The 21,413-nt window shown below is 37.9% G+C and overlaps 1 protein-coding gene across 12 annotated transcripts in view; it reads left to right on the top strand.

The window, feature by feature from the left end:
• Positions 1 to 21,413, top strand: part of FBXL13 (F-box and leucine rich repeat protein 13) — a 223,485-nt gene that overhangs the window by 24,574 nt on the left and 177,498 nt on the right. For 11 of the 12 annotated variants that reach the window (XR_006889805.1, XR_006889806.1, XR_006889807.1 and 8 more), the window contains exons 4-7: positions 8,682 to 8,749; positions 9,547 to 9,701; positions 11,115 to 11,224; positions 13,321 to 13,479. The exons of the other annotated variant lie outside the window; for it this stretch is intronic. Coding sequence is in view for 7 of the 11 variants with exons in the window: in XM_046669989.1 (XP_046525945.1) it covers positions 8,682 to 8,749; positions 9,547 to 9,701; positions 11,115 to 11,224; positions 13,321 to 13,479 (492 nt within the window). In the remaining 4 variants the exon portion in view is untranslated. The remainder of the gene's footprint in view (positions 1 to 8,681; positions 8,750 to 9,546; positions 9,702 to 11,114; positions 11,225 to 13,320; positions 13,480 to 21,413) is intronic. 12 annotated transcript variants of the gene reach the window in all.

The raw sequence follows: 21,413 nt of genomic DNA, 5'->3' as shown, positions 1-21,413 counted from the left end.
ATTCCTGATAATAAGTTACTAAATCATTTCAAATATCTTGTCAGGTTTCAGCCAGGACAAACAGTAAATGTTTCTGGCAGTATTAAACAACTCCATTAATTTTTAATGTTAGTTTCTCCTTGACTATTTAAGGGAATAATGTAGCCTTTTACCAGAAAATCTCTCAGAGTCTCATTAACTCTGGGAGGGGTCCATACAGGGCGCTCCTTTGAAGGTAGATATGGGGCATCTGTAAAGGAATTAACTTAACAGACTTTAGTATCGTCTTTTCTTTTAGGTACCTCTTATATCTTAAGTTTCATTAGCTTTTTGCAACAAAACTTTCAATAAGGCTATTTTGGAATTCTGAAGCCTTTGCTTTTAAGTGCAATTCTTAAATGATCTTGTCTAATTGGAACGTTCCTTCTAAGGATCAATGGAATTCCCCTGAGACTAGCAGCAGTTTGGTATGACCCTAGCTGCAAGTGGGGTGGAACACACGTTTCTGTCTGACCATATTTTGGCCTCCAACTTGACAGTTACCAAGCCAAACTCTCATGACGTAAAACAAGCTTAGTAAGATTTTGCTGTTCTTTATAAGTATTTACAGCTTCTGGGACCATCGTTTTTAAGCAGGTGTGTTGGAAGGTGGCATGCTTGATTCTTTAGAAATTAAAGATTGCGTTCAATTTGTCTGGTCTGCAGTTCTCAAATCTGGTGTGCAAAAAGACAAGTTTTGGAAGCTCAAAGGAGCCCCAACGTGGCCACTGTAATTTTAAATCATCTTTAGTATTATTGGTCCAATGGGACAAAAATTTACAAGAGGAAGGACCGTAGTTCTTAAATATATACCCAGTTGGAGTTCCCAAGGGAAGAACATCTCAGGAGCTTTTAGAAGATGAAATTTCCATGTTAAAGCTTCGCTGGGCAAAGAGACAAAGAGATGGCAGTTGCAAGCCTCAGGTTGTTACCTCTGCTTCTGACTCATTGGCTACAGCTGTTTGGACAAACAACACAAGACAGAATTTCAGCACTCAACAGATAGGGAGTAAACCCTCAGATGGCAGCAGCCATAGATGACTCAGACAGAGAAGCCCTTCCAGATGCTGTGAGTTGGCTTAGAGACAATTGTCCCCTGGGGTGTTTACATTCTAAAGACATGGTAAAATTTACAACTTCAAAGGACAGAGAGAAAAATGCAAGTTTTTTTTTTCTCCTAGGAGTTTCGGGGTAATTACAATTTAAAACTTCCCCTCAGTCTTTGGAATTGAATGTGAGGGGAGGAGAAGGGAGGCCGTGACAGTGGTGAAAGAAGTGTTGGCCAAATTTTCTAGCTTTGCAAGTCTTCGAGAGAGGTCTGAATTGGCCTTGGAGAGCTTAGAATTAACAGCTTTCAGGGAAGCAACTTTTTTGGTGTTTCATTTACAGCCCTCAAGTTACCAATTGAAATAAGCTTCCCATTCAATATGTTTAGTTCAATAGCCTTTTTCCAATTGAGCATGCAAGTAAAACAATTTAGGGATTTCGAAGGAGTCCAGTTTAGGCCATTGAAGCCTCAGATTGTTCTGAGTAATATGAATCCAGCAGGACAAAGAGCTCCACGTAGAAGGTCCATATTCTTTAAACATAAAACTAGCAGGAGTCCCAGAACGGGGGCTGCCCTTCAGCAGTCCCCTTAGTAAATGGGCTTCCCATTTTTTAGGTACTTAACAGAGAAACAAGGCCCAAGAAAGGAATGAAACAAACAGAAGTTCCTTAACAAAGCCAACAGTGAAAGGATGGTCAGAACTGATATCAAAGAACACCCAAATAAAGAGTTTGGACCTTAACCAAAAATGGAAGGTTCAGGCCCAGGACGACTTATAACTGGGAGCCACAGCTGCCAGGAGGAGATGATAGAGCACAAAACTCCTGCAGGTGCCTTGCTTGTGTCCATGCAGCAGTGCCAGAATCAGAGGTCAACCGCTCTGGATCCCACTTCTGACACCATGTAATATCAATGAATAAGAGACATAAATTGCAAGAGAAGTGAACAGTTTATTTGGAGTCACAAGAATTGTAATTCAAGAGACACAGATTCAAGTAGAAACTCAAATGTACTCCAGTTACAGGAGAGGGGCTTAGGGTTTTTATGGGAAAGAGAGAGAAAGATGAGGTAAGTTGTATTAAGGAAGAGTTCATTGGTGCTAGATGAGGTAAGTCTAGGTATGGACTTCATAGAATGGCTTGAGATTCAGTCATCAGCACAATCCAGTTTCATCAGTCCTTACAAGCAGGATGTTCTTGTCCTTACTGACTTCTTGGAATGTGGACAGTTTGGTCCAGTTTGGAAGATAAAGAAAACAAGATGTGTAAGGCAATTCCTCTGAAATGGCTGCTCCAGCTTTATTTTAATATGGCTCCATTCATGTCATCTTTCACACACAGAAGGAGCAGACTATATATAGCCTTCTGCTTCTTGCTTTTCTCACTCAGTATGTCCTGGAGATCTCTCCCTTGTATGACTTTTAAAATGATGCTATGACAGGGAGCACCGTGTAACAAAACCCTAAAATTTAATTGAGAGATGTGGACTTAAAATGTATTATTGATGTAGCAAACAAAGCTTAACTATGAAAAGGAAACTTAATCTTATGACCCCAGGGCCCAGAGTTTTAATATTTGGGAGAAACAGACAGATCCTGTGTCCCAAACAAGAATCAATGGTCAATAATCACATCCTATATCCTTGCTGGTTTGCAAAAGTATTCCTTGTCTTTTGAGATTGGGTAGATTACTGTTCCTGAGAAGGCATCAAAATAAGTATTACTATAACCTGGAAGGAATAAAAATAATAAGTATAGAAATAATGAAGATATAACCTCAATTCATGTTGCTTACCTTAGGAGAAGTTTGAGTGTAAAGTGAGTAATAATAGTTAATGATACAGCATTTATGTATGTTTGCTGTGTAGGGCATTTGAGAGTTCTAAAGAATATCTTTGTAAGTTTCTAATTTAGTTTAAATTGTTTCAGGGACTTAATAAAATTTATAGTAAACATTTACATGTTCAGGAAAAATTGATTTCTCAAAGTTGTATTCATTTAAATATGTGTTTATTAAATAGAGCCCTAAAATACAAAATAGCAGTGAGTGTTTTTCTCCATGCACAAAGGCCCTTTGGGCGTTAAAGACTCTTTCAATAATTTGCAGAATATCAAAAAATAAGGAAATTACTCAATGTGAAAATCCAACACTTTGTACCATGCCATGGTACTGTATGTTACAGATACTGCTCACTTTTGCATTAAAGACATGGTTTCTTTTTATTATCGTTGTTATTGCTGTTAACTTTTACAGCCTATGAAAAATAAAACATTCAGAGTTGGAAGGGATTTAAATTAGACATATACATTCAACACGTATTTATAACCCCTGTCTTAGTCTCTTCAGGATGCTATAACAAAAATACCATAGACTGGGTGGTTGTAAGCAACGGGAATTTATTTCTCACAGTTCTGGAGGCTGAGGAGTCCAAGATCAAGGTGTTGGCAGATTTCATGTCTGATGATAGCCCACTTCCTGGTTCATAAACTGCCATATTCTGCCATAATGTCACATGGCAGAAGGGGTGAGGGAGCTCTCTGAGGTCTCTTTTATACAGACACTTCATCCCATTGCTGAGGGCTCCACCTTCATGACCTAATCATCTTCAAAAGGCCCCACCTCCAAATACCATCACATTGGGGATTAGCTTTCAACACATGAATTCTGGGGGACACAAACATTCAGTCTACCATACTGTTTTGCTAGCATTGTTCTAGAATGATATGTGGGATATTACTGAAGCTCATGAACGAAGTGAAGGCATGGTACTTTAAAAGATGCTGAGATATGTTAAGACAATTTAATATATAATTTTTTGATTCAAGGATTAACTGAGAAAAAAAAGGAAGTCCCCACCAGAAGAAAAATTGTTATAATATGCTAAGAACCAAAAATTGTACTATGAAGTTAATGATTTACATTTATTTTTCATTTGGTTCTAACTGGATTCCTAATACTATACTAGGTACCTCAAATATTATAGAAGCAAATTTTTTTCTATTACTTAAATGCATCTATTTTCTTATATATAATAAATGGACAGTATCTTACAAAGTTAAAAATTAATGGGATCAATTACTACCTACATTAAAGAGCCATAAGTTCAGCATCTGTTTGTAAGTTAGCCTTAATGATTTGTAATGATATATCATTATCTTTTCATTTCTTACAAAATTTCTCTGGATTTTACCAGCCTGGGATACAAGTAAAACAATGTTGATAGTAATATTCCAAATTTCACTGCCTCTAGTCCCTATCTTCATAACACGGGGGGTCAGTTTCCCTTTAAAATTTCAACAAATTATTTCTGGGAATCCCAAAGCTGTCCTGTGTGAATTCGAGAATTCCTCTTTTTTATGACTGAGTAGTATTCCATTGTGTGTGTGTTGTGTGTATATGTATGTATTCTTTATCCATTTATCTGCTGGTGGGCTCTTGGATTGTTTCCATGTCTTGGCTATTGTGAATAATGCTGCAGTGAATTTGCGACAATGTGGATGGACCTGGAGGGTATTATCCTGAGTGAAATAAGTCAGACAGTGAAAGACAAACTCTGTGTGACTTCACTCATATGTGGAAGATAAACACATAGATAAGGAGAACAGATTAGTGGTTACCAGAGGGGTGGGGGTGGGGAGAGGGCAAAAGCGGTAAAGGGGCACATATGTATGGTGACAGATAAAAACTGGACTGTTGGTGGTGAACACAATGCTGTCTACACAGAAACTGACATATAGTGATGTACACCTGAAATTTACACAATCTTGTAAGCCAATGTGGCCCCAAGAAAATTGAAAAAAAAAAAAGAATTCCTCTTAACTTTAAGTTTCTCTGTCCTAAATTCATGAAGCCATCTGCAGTGAAGCTTCCTGAGAGCTCCGATGTCTGACTGAGGTGGGGCGCCAAGCTTCTTCAACCACAAATCCTTGAAATGCCAGAATAGCACTCCTTTCTCTGCCCTCCTTGCTCTACTCAAACCATTCTGGGTGGTCACACTGTTCAAAAGAGATACCTTTCCGAAAACCCTAGTAAGTCAAACTTGCACTTCAAGACTCAGGTCACATTTGTTTGCCTGCTAGAATGGTATCACTGTGTGGCAAGAATTTAAAACTTTCAATTCGTTTTCCCACTAGCTTTGAAATGAAGTGCTTGTTGATGAAAATTTTAATTTGAGGGATTGCATTATTTCAAAGTTTGGCATAATGTAAGACCTATGTAATATTTTTATCACCTTATTTCAGATTTTCAAAATTTAAAGTCACAGGAAATTTGATGGCCCTGCCTTCCCTCACTTTGCGTTGCACCGATGGTGCCGTGTGCATCAAAGGAGCGGCCCTTTAGGGTTCTCCTACAGTCTCTTCCTCCTTGAGGCTCAGGATCCCAATCCATGGGCCTGAAACAGATGCCACGTGGCCTTTCATTCTAGTCTTTCTTTCAGAAGAAAACTCCTTCCTTAGCCTCCTGTCAAAATAAAAATATTTAAACTGACTGCTAGAACTTTTTCTTTAAAAATTCATTAGAGATACCCAGGTAACGGAATCCATCAGATTTAGGCTTGGACTATCCCTCGTTTACCCCTCATATTTATTAAATGTTGAAAAACGTGTAGAAAGAGAATGAAGACAAAAGGTGGGAAATTCCTCACCTAAGCTGAGTTGTTGATGCGAATATGTGGCCCTTGGTTGGATCCTAGTTTGAACGAACTGACTGTCTAAGACATTTGGGGGAACAGCTACAGAGATGTGGATACCGAGTGGGTATGAGATGATATTAAGCAGTTATTGTTAATTGTCTAGGTGGGATAATGAAATTGTGATTGTGAAGAAAATGTGCTTATATTTTAGATATAGATACTAAAAGATTTGGGGGATGAAATGACAAGATTTACATACTTTCTATTCTTCAAAACAGAAAAAACAAGCATGGCAGAATGTTGACAAGGTTAAATGTAGACTATGGGTATTAGGTGTTCATTCTACTTCTCTCTAAGTTTGAATTTTTTTAACAAAATAGTTTTTAAGATGGAGTTGTAGTTATGCTATATATAGTATCTTTAAAAAGAGATCATTGTTGTATTTCTCTTCTTTTTATCTTTCTTCCAAGCTATAAAACGTGTTTCGTTGGATAGTGGCTCATCAAAGAGAGAGTGGGAGTGGGGGACCCTTGAGGAAGGTGGGGGAACGAGCATGGGAAGTGTTAAAAAGCTTTCACGGGTGATTCTAACTGGCCTCTGGAGAAGGGACCACTGGCCTAAAAGAAAAGAGTAATGTCAGATTCTAACTCAATGTTGGAAACATTCTTTCACAAAGAATCCGTTATTTAGACGTTCCTGCTTTTTAACTTTAGAAACCACCTCCTATGGCATATAGAATTTTTTCTTTTATTTCCAGACTCGAAGCTCATCTTACAATATAAGTGGACTCTCAGAAATCATGTGGTGATGTGCTGTTCCCTCCTCCCTCTCCAGTTATAACTAGCAGCCCTTGTGGGAAATTGGTGTGAGTGGTATGTGGGGCCTGGAAACAGGGCTCTCGCTCTGGGGTCCTCTGTACCAACGCCAGGTTCCTTTTTATCCAGCAACTTCCCCACAATGTCATTGCTTGCATCCTTTACCCTCCATTGCAGTAGCCAGACAGCAGAGAATTGGCAGTTTCTAAAGCAGTCAATCAATTCATATGGATTTGTTGAGCTCCTTCTCGGTGCAGTACCCTGCCAGCTGGAATAAAAAGGTGAGGGAAACAGTATTTTCAAGTGACAAGCAGTTAACCAATATGCAATGGCTTTGAAGAGGAGAAAGCAAGTTGCTGAAGCATCAATGGTGAAAACATTGAGCCTTGGAAGCAAAACCATGTGACTGAGTGTACCTGCCTGTGTCCAGTGTTAGACTGGCGCGGGGTGCCTCTGAGCCTCAGTGGAGCTGACAAATGTCCAGACCCAAGTAGGGGCTGGGGCACCACTGGGCTGTAGCCCTTGCTGCAGGCCAGCCCTTGGGAGATGCCCTCTTAAAGCTACTTTTCCCCGTGGAGAAACCAAAAGGGTGGCAACAATGGGGAAAAATCCTGATTATTTAATTCTTTTAGTATTTATGTAGAATTAAGATAAGAATTTAGGGACAGAAACTCTTAAAAAAGAAATATTAGAGTGGCAAACTCTTCCAGCATATCATAAGTCATGAATTCACAAGGACTGCAACTTCCTTCAACAATAGAATACAAACAACACCTTCATGCTGATTTACAGAGTTGATCGTTAGAAAGAAAACTCGAGTTCAAGTTACTAGCTGAATTATGATTTTTTTCATTTCAAAGTCGTTATTAACCATAATGTTCTGAGCTATATTCATTTGATTGTGTAATATACTCATGTTTTTATGAACTATGCCATTTATTGTAGATGTTTATATAGCACTTTCCAGGTTATGTCTTCCGAATGAAGTTTAGGCTTAGAAAATCTAGGGGCTAACAGCAGAGCTAAAAAGTTGTAATGCGGATGAAATTTCTCTTTACCTCTGCCACCTCATTCCTTTCCTGGTTTTATCTTCCTGCTATGATATCCCCAACAATCTTACGTTACTCCTTTGGGTTCCTTTCCCCCACAAAAATCAGACTTTAGTAAAGAATGACTTCAATGATTTACGTTCTCCTTTACCACAAGTATAATTTGCATGTAATCCCCATCAAAAGAGAGGATTTCCAAATGTCACTGAAAACGAGGCAGAATATCAGAGGCCTACGGGCCTTTGTTGTTTGCCTAAAATAAACCCCCAAATAACGTGTGTATACTGTATCTATTAACAAAGCATTTACAGTAACGTGCAAAGGAAAAAACGTTTGCCTTCGAAAAGTAGAATTCAGAATTCCAGTCAGTTGGTGTAGATTTGAACCAAACTTATCTCAACACCAAATAGATGTGACCATATGTTTGTATTTGTAGAAAGTGAACAGGTCTCAGTAACACCAGAGAAAAATGTATGCTGTTGGCACTTCACAGTGGCCATGCACGTATAATAAATGTATTAATATAATATCTTTACTCATTAAAATATACTGAAGGTCCAGACAATTTCAGCACTCCTCAGTTAGCTGTTCCCACATGTTAATGTGTGTTATTGTGAATAGTTGCAAGTGATAAATTCGCGTCTCTTACAGCATATTCCACAGTTTAGACTTTTAATTTATGTGGTTTTCCTAATTCCTACTTGGTAAGTGAGGCATTCCTGTATTTTTTTTTTGAAAAGAAAATCTCATTTTATGTTCTTGAGAAGGCAAAATCATTCGGTTTAATAGCGATCAGAATACCTACAACTGTATACCCCTATCAATACAGCTGATAGTAATAATGTAGTACTTACCTTAAAATGCTGTAAAGGAAGTGCAGTATAATGGGAAAATTTTAAACTGTGATTTTCACTTTTGAAAAATAGGTAATAAGCATGCCTGATACAATTCCAAAATATGTAAATGGTGTATAGTTCTTCCAGAGTGTTCCTGGCTCCCTCCTGCCTGTTTCTGCTCCCCAGACGCAACCTTTGCTCTCGTTTTCCTGTGCATCTACCGGAGGTAGCTTGTGCGTTCCATTTATTTCTAATGCTTATTTAATTAACTAATTTATTTTAGATAACTCCAGAATTGATGATAAAAGCCTGTACTTTTTATACTGGACGTTTAGTAAAGACCCACTTTTGGTAAGAACGTGATTTTTATATGCTATGTCTCCTTGCTATGTCTTGTTCTTGGTATTCTCTACATGAAAAACTCACTTTTGGCCAATTATTCTGATTTTATCTATTTAATCCTGTCCCCACCATTTTGCATTGTAGATTTCTTTTATATTTAGTTGGCTTTTACTTAGTTAAAATATATTCTTTATTTCTTCAAGGTATCACTCTGCCCTTTTTTTTTTTTTAATAAAACTTCAAAATTGAAACGACAGGTCCACAGTCCCCTTATCTGAAACGCTTGGAACCAGATATGTTTTGGAATTTATATTCCTTTTTTTTTTTTTTAATTCGAGAAAGATAATCTCCACACATACTGTGTGTTATGTAACATGTTCACCAGTGCCTGGGGCGGCATGTTGGAACCAAACATATTTGAACGTACTAGTATTTCTGTGATGAAACATGTACATATTTTTACTAAGTGAAATGACAGAAGACTGGAAACAGCCACGTGTCAGATGCGGATAGATTTTGGTGTAAAATTAGTATAGCTCAGGTCTAGTTTTGCCTCTCAATACGTTATGAAAAAATTCAGATTTCAGAGCTTTCTGGGCTTTGAGAACGTAGAAAAGGGAAGTGCAGGCTCAAAGGAAATGCAAGGACTGGCAGGAAATAAAACAATCAAAATAATTTAACAGTTTCATTCTATGCTATGGTTTTTGAGGAGCGAAAAGAAGTATGACTTCTTCTTCCTCTTAGTTTATTTACTCACGTATAGCTATGACATCAAATGATCGTTTTTCTATATTTCCTGCCTGTAGCACTTGGAGAAATATAGCAATATCTCGTACAAATGAAGACGACGTGCTGGCTGAAAAAATGGAAAAAGCAACGAAATATGCCAATTTCAGACTTCAAAAATATATATTTCACCATTGGCACTCTCATGCGAAAGTTCGAAAAGAGCAACTTAATGGTAAATCCTTACAGAGTAGCAACTAGTTTTTGTGTTCTTGTGTTCAAAGAACCGACAAACTGAACGGTGAAGCGTAATTTGTACTAGAGAATTTATTATTATTTTTATGTCTAGAGAATTGTCGTGAAATGTAAAGCCACTAATTTATTGTTTATTTATTTACTTATTTTTGGTGAGGGAGATTGGCCCTGAGCTGACATCTGTTGCCAATCCTCCTCTTTCTGCTTGAGGAAGAGGGTTGCTGAGCTAACATCTGTGCCCATCTTCCTCTATTTTGTATGTGGAATGCCACCACAGCATGGCTTGATGAGCAGTGCCAGGTCTGCACCTGGGATCTGAACCCATGAACCCCGGGCTGCCGAAGTGGAGCATGCGAACTTAACCACTATGCCACTGGGCCAGCCCCTACGCCACTAATTTGAAATATTTGCTGAGATCTATCTCAAAGGGTTTTATTGTGATAGAAAACAGGCATATTTAAAATAAAATCCTATATGTGTTTGTGTGATGTATATACAAATATAAATAGGGATCTACTATCAGCTTTTTTACATAATAGAGAGCTGAGATATTACAGACAGGTACCGAAATTGACTCTTTTTTGTAGAGAGCTCTCTTTCTTTGTAGATATTTCATTTAATGAATCTGTGAGGAAACTTGCAGAGAAATAATTTTCTTCTGCCTAAGCCCCTGATGGTTGCAATGACTGGATGGTGTGCATATATGATCTTAGGAGCAAGGAGAGAGAGTTCCAGCCTTCTGCTTAGATTTTATCCAGTTTGCCAGATTTTATCCATCGATTTATGGTGGTGGCAAGTCAGAGAATCATTTCCTCTTAATCGGCTGCTGTTGGCAGCTCAGTCAGAGTGGACCCTCTGAAGGTTTTAACATGAGGATAATGGGAGATCATTCCTCTCAGAAACGATTGCATGCAGCTAAGAAGCCACTGCCCTCTGAGTGGTGTCTCCAGCCCTGCCTTAATGATCTTCCTTCCTGGCCTGGCCCGTGTGTTTGAGCTTTGGACCCCTGGTTCAAAATATACCTGTAGGGCAACCTATTTAATCATAGGACATTTAACTAAATCGGAATACTACCTCATAACTGTATTTCTGTGAATAAGTTTGGAAGTTCTGGTTTTATAAGGAACAGATTTATTAAAAAGAAGAAATGATATGTACCTTGACGTTTTATTCCATCTTAATTTCTAAGGGCACAGGTGATGTTTACAGGTTAGTAAAGTCTCAGGAGTACTATCTACTGCTGTCAAAAGTAATTAATTTCAGATGTAATTAAAATCAAACAAAAACTATCAGTTGCAACGTTGGTTCCTATTGCAAACAGAATAGAATATTTAACACTTTTTTTTTGGAAACAGCTTTAACTATAGACAGTAATCTAGTAAATTTTCTTCAGATATGCTGTTGCGGATCCAGGGGAAGTTCCACCATTACAAGCTAATAATCATCCTAAATAAATGGAGGGAGAAGGCAAGACATAGGTATAAGAAGAGAGAAGATGAGCTGGTATGGTATATTGGAAACTTAATTTTTTTAGAAACTGGATTTTGCTGGTATATTGATGTTGCCTCAGATAATAATGCAATATGTGGAAAATACTAAAGTCCTGAATATTATGTACTTTTGATGGGGTCCTTTTTCTTTTAACTTAATAATTTAAATTTCACTTCAGCTACCCCAAAGATTTCCTAATAAATTCTGTTGTTTCATTTGAACTATGAACATCAAGGAAAAGTCTTTTAACATTTTGTTGAAATTTATTGATAAAGACGCTAAGAATTTTTGTTTAAGCAAGTATTCAGAAGGATATAGATGTCTAAAATGGAAGAGAAACTATTTGATATGATTATAATAAATAAGAGAATGATAAAGATTGAATACATTTATTCTTTTCTAGATAAGATTAAATCGCTATTCTTTTTAACATTCAATTTAGTAAATTACAATCTTAATATTAAATTATTTTTCAAATCACTAAATTGCTAAACTTAAAGTATCGTTCTTAACTAGGACACCCACTAGGAATTAAATCAATTAAGACAGAGAACTCAAGCAAACTCCTCCAAACTTAAAAATATCCCTAGTTTGCTTAAGCTATTAGTGTATTATTATTTAACGTTGTTTTAGAATATTCACAGTAATTACTATGATCAGACATAGAAACATGCTGGAATTTTTTGTCGTTACATTATTTAGTAGGTAATGTTTTGTTAATATTCCTTGAAATACAAAGTCGGGATAAATTGGAAAGAGAAAAATAGGAAGAAATTAACCCCCCTGTTCTGTGGTTGCTCCATGGAGGGCGGGATCAATGTCTCCCACCCCAAACTGGTTCAGAGGCTCAGACTGATGACACTACACATGTACCCAGAGAGGATGAGAAGAAGCATTACTCACGTGATGGCTGGAACAGTGCTAAGGTCCGCAGAGGATACCGAGATGCATAAAACATTGTTCTCGCTCTCTGGAGGTTTATCGTCCACTGACAGTGAACCAGTGTTCTTGTAGGGTATCCTCCAGGACATGCCTTTTGTGGACTACATTTTCAATGTTGCCAATTAAACAGTTATACTTTGGGTACCACTTAATGTTTTAGTTTGCTCATCCCGTGCTTTCTACCACTTTGTGTACTAAGCTAGTGTTTGGATCCCAGCCCCACATACCGAGTCATTGATTGTCTAGTGGTGAAATCTGTAACTGTGCATGACCAGTCTGCTCCTTCTATACCCCCTTACCCTGAACATCCCTGAGAGCAGGCAGCATTGTTCTCTTAAGCATCCCCATGCACAGAGCATAAGGTTTTGTGTGCATTTGTTGATATATATTAATATATAATAATCTTTATTATATATAATATTATCCTTAACATAGATGTGTGTTATACAGTTAATTGGGTGTTTAGAGAAAATGTTTTCTTCTAGCTGTGTGCTTTCTTGGCCTCAGAATCGTGCATTCACTTAGGCGGAGTGAGGATGGCAGGTGTGTGTTGGAGGGGAAGCTGGGAATACTTCTGTGTGCCAGTTCTCCAGCGTGTGCTCTTCCTTAGGCTCTAAAACGTATATATTTTACACCAAAATGTGTGTGTGTGTGAAAAACTTATTTACCCTCAGGGCTTTTTCTTGATGATGCAGTTTTCAGAAATGTGTTGAAAGTTAAAATGGGGACTTCCTGGAATGATAAATCAGGGAAGTCCCCCAATTCTTTCCTTCTGACTCTCCTTTTTAATCTCCATGCTAACCACCTTCTTTCCGTGCCCCAAATACCAGTTCTGTCATCACCAGAGCCTCGACTCTGGGTTTCGGCTTCCTTACCGGTAAAAGAGGAGGCTGGACCACAACCTTAAGGTGGCTGCCTGTGCCCATGTTGAATGAAAACTAATGGAAATGATCTATAATGCTTCGGTGGTTCAGAGAATATCGAACATGCAATGGACCATGATAATTTATGTAATGATGATGGTAATAAGTCATGTTTAATTGATGCTATTATTGTGTCAAGCATTGTGCTTTATCTATCTATCTATAGATAGATAGATATAGATATATCATCTCATTTAACCCTTCCAACAATTCCATGGGATTTGTAAATTATTTTCATGGCAGATGTTAAAACATGAACTTCAGTTGAAAAAATGGAAGAGCAACTTGAAAGGCAAGACAGCTGCTGAAGAAAAATTCATTTTTCCTGAACGAAGTATGTCTGAAGTCTTTCTTATAGGTCGCTGTGACATTTCAGCATTACCGGAAAGAGCAGTATCACGGGTTCGTATGGATTCATATGTCTTAGCTAGTTATTTTCACAATGTTTGTTTAAAGAGTGATTTTGTGAACCTTACTTGAATTATGGAAGCCATATTTTGAAGAAATATGTTTTTTACAACTACTTTGGGCTATCCCATTTTGTTAGAGGTCATCCATTTGGGTGGCTGTAAGATAAATATAACAATCAAAAATGGAGAAATTAAAGTTGTAGGAAATAAAAATGCAAGGAATGTTTTTCCTTCCTTCTTCCTTCGAGCTTATCTTGTCATTTAAGGTGCAACAGATTTTAGATACTCCAATGCTTACCTTTTTTTTTGGTGAGGAAGATTGACCCTGAGCCAATATCTTTTTGCTCGAGGAAGATTGGCCCTGAGCTAACATCTGTGCCAGTCTTCCTCTACTTTGTATGTGGGACGCTACCACAGCATGGCTGATGACACTGTCTGGGATCTGAACCAGCAAACCCCAGGCCGCTGAAGTGGAGCATACAAACTTAACCACTACGCCACTAGGCCAGCCCCCAGTGCTTACCTTTTAATCTCTAAACCTCTAATCTTAACATTATGCCTCCACTCTGGACTGTAAATGGGGCTCATCTTATTGAAACTTTCAGTTAGTTAAAATATTCATTCATATCATCTTTCTTCCTTAGATAGTGAATTCATAAAAACAAGAATCATGTATCTCTATCATACAACTCATTGACTTGATCTTTGAAAAATAAGCCCTCATTCTAACTACTGGTTATATTCTGTCCTATTTTGATAGATAAGTAATTTCTACTTTGTGGAACTATCTGATAAGTGATGGAAGAGTTGTGAAATATCGCCTTATTCTGGTTGATGGCAGCTTTATGTTATAAAATCCCACGTATTAAATCCACCTTTCTAAATGCAGAGAGAAGTGAGTTCAGCTTATTTTGGGGAATAATATCTATATCTGCATCTATATTTATATGTGTATCTAATCTTGCACTTTACGTGTAGCATGGAATTCAGATAAGGATATTTTTGCCCATTATTTCCTCTTTATAAGTTGCCCATTCATATCTTGTTTATTTTTAAATTGGAATTCCTATAATTTTCTTCCTAGTTTGTAATAGCTCTTTATATATTAGTACTAGTAACCCTTTTCCTGGAATATACTTGAGATCTTTTTTCCCTACGCTTGGTGTTTGCTTTCAATTTTGCCTGTGGAGTCTTTCCATGGAAGAAGTTTTAAAGGTTTCTATAGGAAAGTCTATCACTCTTGCCCTAATTATTTCTTTTTGTGTCATATTAATACGTCATTCTTAGCTGTTTTTCTAAACCATATCATACTCCTTCCTACACGTATACAGCTGGTATTGGTCTTTGGACTCCTCCACCTTTGACTGCTAATGTTTCTTTGTTTACTTTGTCGGTGGCTGCTCTTCAGTTTACAATGTGCATTTTCTACTTCTCACAGATTATACCTTCAGATAATTTTCTACCACTTTACATGTAACGTAAGAACCCAACCAGAGTATGCTCTCATTCTCTCTCTCCTGCGCTTCGTTCTATTATTGTCATGCATTTTATTTCTGTTGTATTTATAATCTCTACAATATAATCTCTACAACATATGCTTTTTATGCAGCATATGTTTTTTATTTTTAACAATCTCAAACTTACATAAAAGTTGCAAGTACAGTACAAAGAACTTTTTTCCCTGAACAGTTTGAGGGTAAGTTGCCGACATGATACCCCATCACCCCTGAATATTACCAGTGTAAAATTCGCCTGCAGTCATTCTCCTACAGTCAACTGTCAGAATCCTCAGACCCAATTCAGATTTCCCCAGGTATCCCAACAATTCAAAGAATCCAGTTCAGAATCACACATAGCAACCGATTGTGTGTCTCCTTAGGCTCCTTCAGTCCTCAACTGTTCCTCAGTCTTTCTTTAATTTTCATGACCTTGACGTGAAGATTAGGCCAATTTTATTGTAGAATGTCTCCCATTTTGAGCTTGTTTTATCTTTCCTCAAGAACATATTCAGGTTTTGCATTTTGGTTAGAAATACCACTGCCCTCACGCTGTGCTCTTCTCAGTGCATCGTGTCAGGCGCACAGGATTTGTGTTTGCCCGTGATTGCGATGTTCACTTTGATCACCTGATTCAGGTGGTGTCTGCCAGATTCTCCACTCTTCAGTTGTTCCCTTTGTAATTGTTATGAATTTTGTGTGTACTTTAAAATTCTATAAATATTCCCATTCCTCATTAAATTTTCAGTTTATTTATAGCAGTGTGGACTTGTGGTTTTCTGTTTTATTCAATGGGTTCTAATCCATTACTATCACTACTTATTTTGGTGCTCATATTGTCCCAGATTTGGACAGTGGGAGTCCTTTCAAGTTGCTGTCTGTGTCCTTTTGACTTGTAACCATCATCCTTTGAGCAATTTCTTACTTTATAGCACAGCAGGATGTCCCATGCTCATCTTGTACTTTTCCCCGCTGCACCCTGGATACGTCATTTCTCCAAGGTTCCCTGAATCCTTCTTAATGGAAACTGTAAACAGAAACCAAGATTTGAGCACTACTTGTGTTCACTGCCATGGCAGTGTCGCTTCTCCAATGCCTTCTCAGTGGAGAGAACTAGAAACTGTAAGTAGGTGCACATATACACGTTTGTTTCCATGTCTGTACCTCTATATGCTGAAAACCTAAATTGCGCATGTGTACTTCCAGTTCTGAGTTAGCACCACAGGGCTCATTCTAGTTTTCTCCCTTTCCATATTTGCAACGTCCTTCTCCAACAGTGGAATCCCACCTCTCATTATTCTTGATACGTTTACTTATTTGATCACTCCCCCTGTGTGGAACCAGTCACACATATTGCTGCCACTTTCCCCTCCCTGTGTAGATACCTTTCTTCGTCCTGCTCAGGCTTTGATCCCCCTTGCCAGGCCACCCTGTTATGCAGAGGCCCTCCTCACGCTGCTTGGGCTCTGACATCCTGTGCCAGTTGCCTTTCCCCCAGTGTAGTTGCCTTCCTAACTTTGTTGGGGCTAACACATCCTGCACTGACTGCCTTCCTACATAGGTGCCCTCCTTACCCTACTCAGGCCCTCACATGCTACACATAGGTGGCCCCTCTTTGGAGATGCCCTCCTTATGATGCATAGGCTGTGTCATCTCATGCCATTGCCTGACACATAGCCATTCTCCATATCCTGCTTGGCCCCTGGTATCTTACACAGGGTTTCCCTTCCTTGCTTTACCCTTCTTGTGCTGCTCAGGCTCTGACCTTCCACTCTGGCTGCCCCTTCTTAGGGGCACCCTCCTCATCCTCTCAGAATCCAACATCATACACTGAGATATCCTTCCACATGGATGATGCCTTCTCACTGTGCTTGTTCTCTCACTGTGCTGGGCACATGTCCTCGTCTTGTTCTCCATCTGCTTTGCGCTCCAATACCACACAGTGAGCTCACTGTGAACAAGCTCACAGAGAACAAGCAGGATGAGAAAGGCATCATCCATGTGGAATGATATCCCAGTGTATGACATTGGAGCCTAAGAGGGATGAGGAGGGTGTCCCTAAAAAGGGGCAGCCAGAGTGGAAGGTCAGAGCATAAGCAGAACAAGAAGGGTGAACCAAGGAAGGGAAACCCTGTGTAAGATAGCAGGGGCCATTCCTCCTTGTGGACACCCTCCTCACCTGTCTTAGACTCCAAAGCCCTGTGCAAGGGTGCTCCACTGAGTGGATACTCTCCTTTATGCACCCTACTTCTGGTACCCTGCTCTGGGCCAACACAGCTTCTCTGCACCTCTCACCCTGGCGTGGATGCCTACTTTGGGTCGCCCAACCTAATGGCTTTAGGACTGAATTGTATAGGAAGAAGGAAGAGAAAGGGTAGTGGAAGGGATTCATTATCTTCTAAAGAAATTAAAGACTCAGAAAAAAAGCATTTTATATTTTCCCACAAATTGGCCATTTCTGGTCCTTCTTTGTTTTTGTTTAGATTTGCGTTTTCATCTGGAACTGTTTTCCTTCAGCATGGAGAACATCCTTTACCATTTCTTGAAGCACAGGTCTCTTGGTGCTTAATTTTCTCAACTTTCATTTCTCCAAAAAAGCCTTTATTTTGCCTGTATTTCTGAAAGATATTTTCACTAGATATAGAATTCTAGGCTGACAGGTTTTAAAAAATTTCATTCATTCCTTTTGAAAGATATCATTCCATTATCTTCTGGCTTGCATCGTTTTAAATGAGAAATCAGTGGAATGACTTATTTTTCTTCCTTTGTATGTATGTATCTTTTTTCTTCTTGATGTTGCTTTTTTTTAATTCTTCAATTTTTATTGAGGTCATAATAGTTTATAACATCGTGAAATTTCAGTTATACATTATTATTTGTCAGTCACCAAATAAGTGTGCCCCTTCATCCCTTGTACCCACACCCCAAACCCCTTCCGCCTGGTAGCCACTAATCTGTTCTCTTTGTCCATGTGTTGCTTTATCTTTCACATATGAGTGAAATCATATGGTGTTTGTCCTTCTCTGTCTGGCTTAGTTCGCTTAACATAATACCCTCCAGGTCCGTCCGTGTTGTTGTGAATGGGAAGATTTTGTCTGTTTATATAGCTGAGTAGTATTCCGTTGTATATATACACCACATCTTCTATATCCATTCATCAGTCAATGGGCACATGGGTTGCTTCCACATCTTGGCTATAATGAATGATACTACAATGAACATAGGGGAGCATAAGTCTCTTTGAATTGTTGGTTTCAAGTGTTTTGGATAAATACCCAGTAGTGGGATGGCTGAATCATGTGGTATTTCTATTTTGAATTTTTTGAGAAATCTCCATACTGTTTTCCTTAGTGGCTGTACCCATTGGCATTCCCACCAGCAGTGGGTGAGTGTTCCCTTCTCTCTACAACCTCTCCGACATTTATTATTTTTTGTCTTAGTGATTATAGCCATTCTAACTGGTGTAAGGTGATGTCTTAGTGTAGTTTTGATTGGCATTTCCCTGATGGTTAGTGATGTTGAGCATCTTTTCATGTGCCTGTTGGCCATCTGTATGTCTTCTTTGGAAAAACGACTGTCCATATCTTCTGCCCATTTTTTGCTCAGGTTGTTTGTTTTTTTGTTGTTCAGTTGTGTGAGTGCTTTATATATTATAGAGATTAACCGCTTATCTGATATATGATTTGCAAATATTTTCTCCCAGTTGGTGGGTTGTCTTTTTGATTCGTTGTTGGTTTCCTTTGCCTTGCAGAAGCTCTTTAGTCTGATGAAATTCCACTTGTTTATTTTTTCTTTTGGTTCCCTTGTCTGAGTAGACATGGTATTTGAAAAGATCCTTCTAAAACAGAAGCCAAAGAATGTACTGTCTATATTCTGTTCTAGGAATTTTATGGTTTCAGGTCTTACCTTCAAGTTTTTGATCCATTTTGAGTTAATTTTTGTTTATGGCAAAAGGTAATGTTCTACTTTCATTCTTTTGCATGTGGCTGTCCAGTGTTTTCAACACTATTTCTTGAAGTGAACTTTCTCCATTGTATGTTCTTGGTTCCCTTGTTGAAAATTAGCTATCCATAGATGTATGGGCTCATTGCTGGGCTCTTGATTCTGTTCCATTGATCTATTTGTCTGTTTTTGTACTAGTACCGTACTGTTTTGGTTACTGTAGCTTTGTGGTATATTTTGAAGTCAGGGATTGTGATGCTTCCAGCTTTGTACTTTCTTTATCAAGCCTGCTTTAGCTATTTGGAGTCTTTTGTTGCCCCATGTGAATTTTAGGATTCTTTGTTCTATTTCTGTAGAGAATGTCATTGGGATTCTGATTGGGATTGCACTGAATCTGTAGATTGCTTTAGGTAGTGCGGACATTTTTACTATGTTTATTCTTTTAATCCATGTGCATGGAATTCTTTACATTTCTTTATGTCATCATCAATTTCTTTCAGCAATGTCTTGTAGTTTTCATTTTATAGGTCTTTCACCTCCTGGGTTAAGTTTATTCCTAGATATTCTATTCTTTTTGTTGCAATTGTAAATGGGATTGTATTCTTGAGTTCTCTTTCTGTTAGTTTGTTATGAGAGTATAGAAATGCAACTGATTTTTGTAAGTTGATTTTATACCTTGCAACTTTGCTGTAGTTGTTGATGATTTATAATAGTTTTCCAATGGATTCTGTAGGGTTTTCTATATATAAAATCATGTTATCTGCAAACAGCAAGAGTTTCACTCCTTCATTGCCTATTTGGATTCCCTTTATTTCTTTTTCTTGCCTAATTGCTCTGGCCAAAACCTCCAGTACTATGGTTGAATAAGAGTGGTGAGAGTGGGCACCCTTGTTCTGTTCCTCTTCTCAGAGGGATGGCTTTCAGTTTTTCACCATTAAGTATGATGTTGGCTGTGGGTTTGTCATATGTGGCCATTATTATGTTGAGGTACTTTTCTTTACCCATTTTATTGTGAGTTTTTATCATAAATGGCTGTTGGATCTTGTCAAATGTTTTCTTTGTGTCTATTGAGATGATCATGTGGTTTTTATTCCTCATTTTGTTAATGTGGTGTATCACATCAGTTGATATGCAGATGTTGAATCATTCCTGTGTCTCTGGTATAAATCCCACTTGATCATGGTGTATGATTTATTTTAATGTGTTGCTGTATTTGGTTTGCCAATATCTTGTTGAGGAATTTTGCATCTATGTTCATCAGCAATATTGGCCTGTAATTTTCCTGCTTTGTGTTGTCTTTGTCTGGTTTTGGGATCAGGGTGATGTTGGCCTTGTAGAATGTGTTAGGAAGTGCTCCATCTTCTTCAATTTCTGGAATAGTTTGAGAAGAATAGATATTAAATCTTCTTTGAATGTTTGGTAGAATTCTCCAGAGAAGCTGCCTGGTGCTGGACTTTTATTTTTGGGGAGGTTTTTGATTACTGCTTCAATCTCTTTACTTGTGATTGGTCTGTTTAGATTCTCTATTTCTTCTTCATTCAGTTTTGGGAGATTGTAAGAGTCTAAGAATTTATCCATTTCTTCTAGATTGTCCAATTTTTTGGCATATAGTTTTTCATAGTATTCTCTTATAATCCTTTGTATTTCTGTGGTATCCATTGTAATTTACCCTCTTTTGTTTCTAATTTTATTTATTTGCGGCTTCTCTCTTTTTTTCTTAGTAAGTCTGGCTAAGGGTTTGTCAGTTTTGTTTCCATTCTCAAAGAACCAGGTCTTAGTTTCATCTATCCTTTCTACTGTCTTTTTTGTTTCAATTTCATTTATTTCTGCTCTAATTTTATTATTTCCCTCCATCTGCTGACTTTGGACATTTTCTTCTCTTCTTCTTCTAGTTCTGTCAAGTATAGTTTAAGATAGCTTATTTGAGATTTTTCTCGTTTGTTAAGGCAGGCCTATATTACTATGAATTTTCCTGTTAGGACCTCTTTTGTGCATCCCATAGGAATTGGTATGGTGTATTTTCAGTTTCGTTTGTTCCAGATATTTTTTGATTTCCCCTTTAATTTCTTAAATGATCCATTGGTTGTTCAGTATCATGTTGTGTAGTCTCCAAATCTTTGTCCCTTTCCCAGCTTTTTTCTTGTAGTTGTTTTCTAGTTTCATAGCATTGTGGTTGGAAAAGATGCTTGATATAATTTCAATCTTCTTAAATTTATTGAGGCTTGCCTTGTTTCCCAACATATGGTCTATCTTTGAGAATGTTCCATGTGCACTTGAGAAGAATGTTTAGTCTGCTGTGTTTGGATGGAGTGTTCTATATATATCTGTAAAGTCCATCTGGGCTAGTTTTTTGTTTAAATTCACTATTTCCTTGTTCACTTTCTGATCTATCCATTGATGTAAGTGGGGAGTTAAGGTCCCCTAGTATTATTGTATTGTTTTTAATATCTCCTGTAAGGTTTGTTAATAGCTGCTTTATGTACTTTGA

The sequence above is a fragment of the Equus quagga genome, chromosome 8 (genome assembly GCF_021613505.1).
Source record: "Equus quagga isolate Etosha38 chromosome 8, UCLA_HA_Equagga_1.0, whole genome shotgun sequence".
Lineage (NCBI taxonomy): Eukaryota > Metazoa > Chordata > Mammalia > Perissodactyla > Equidae > Equus > Equus quagga.
The sequence above is the reverse complement of the archived record's forward strand: the minus strand, read 5'-3'. Positions and strand labels throughout refer to the sequence as shown.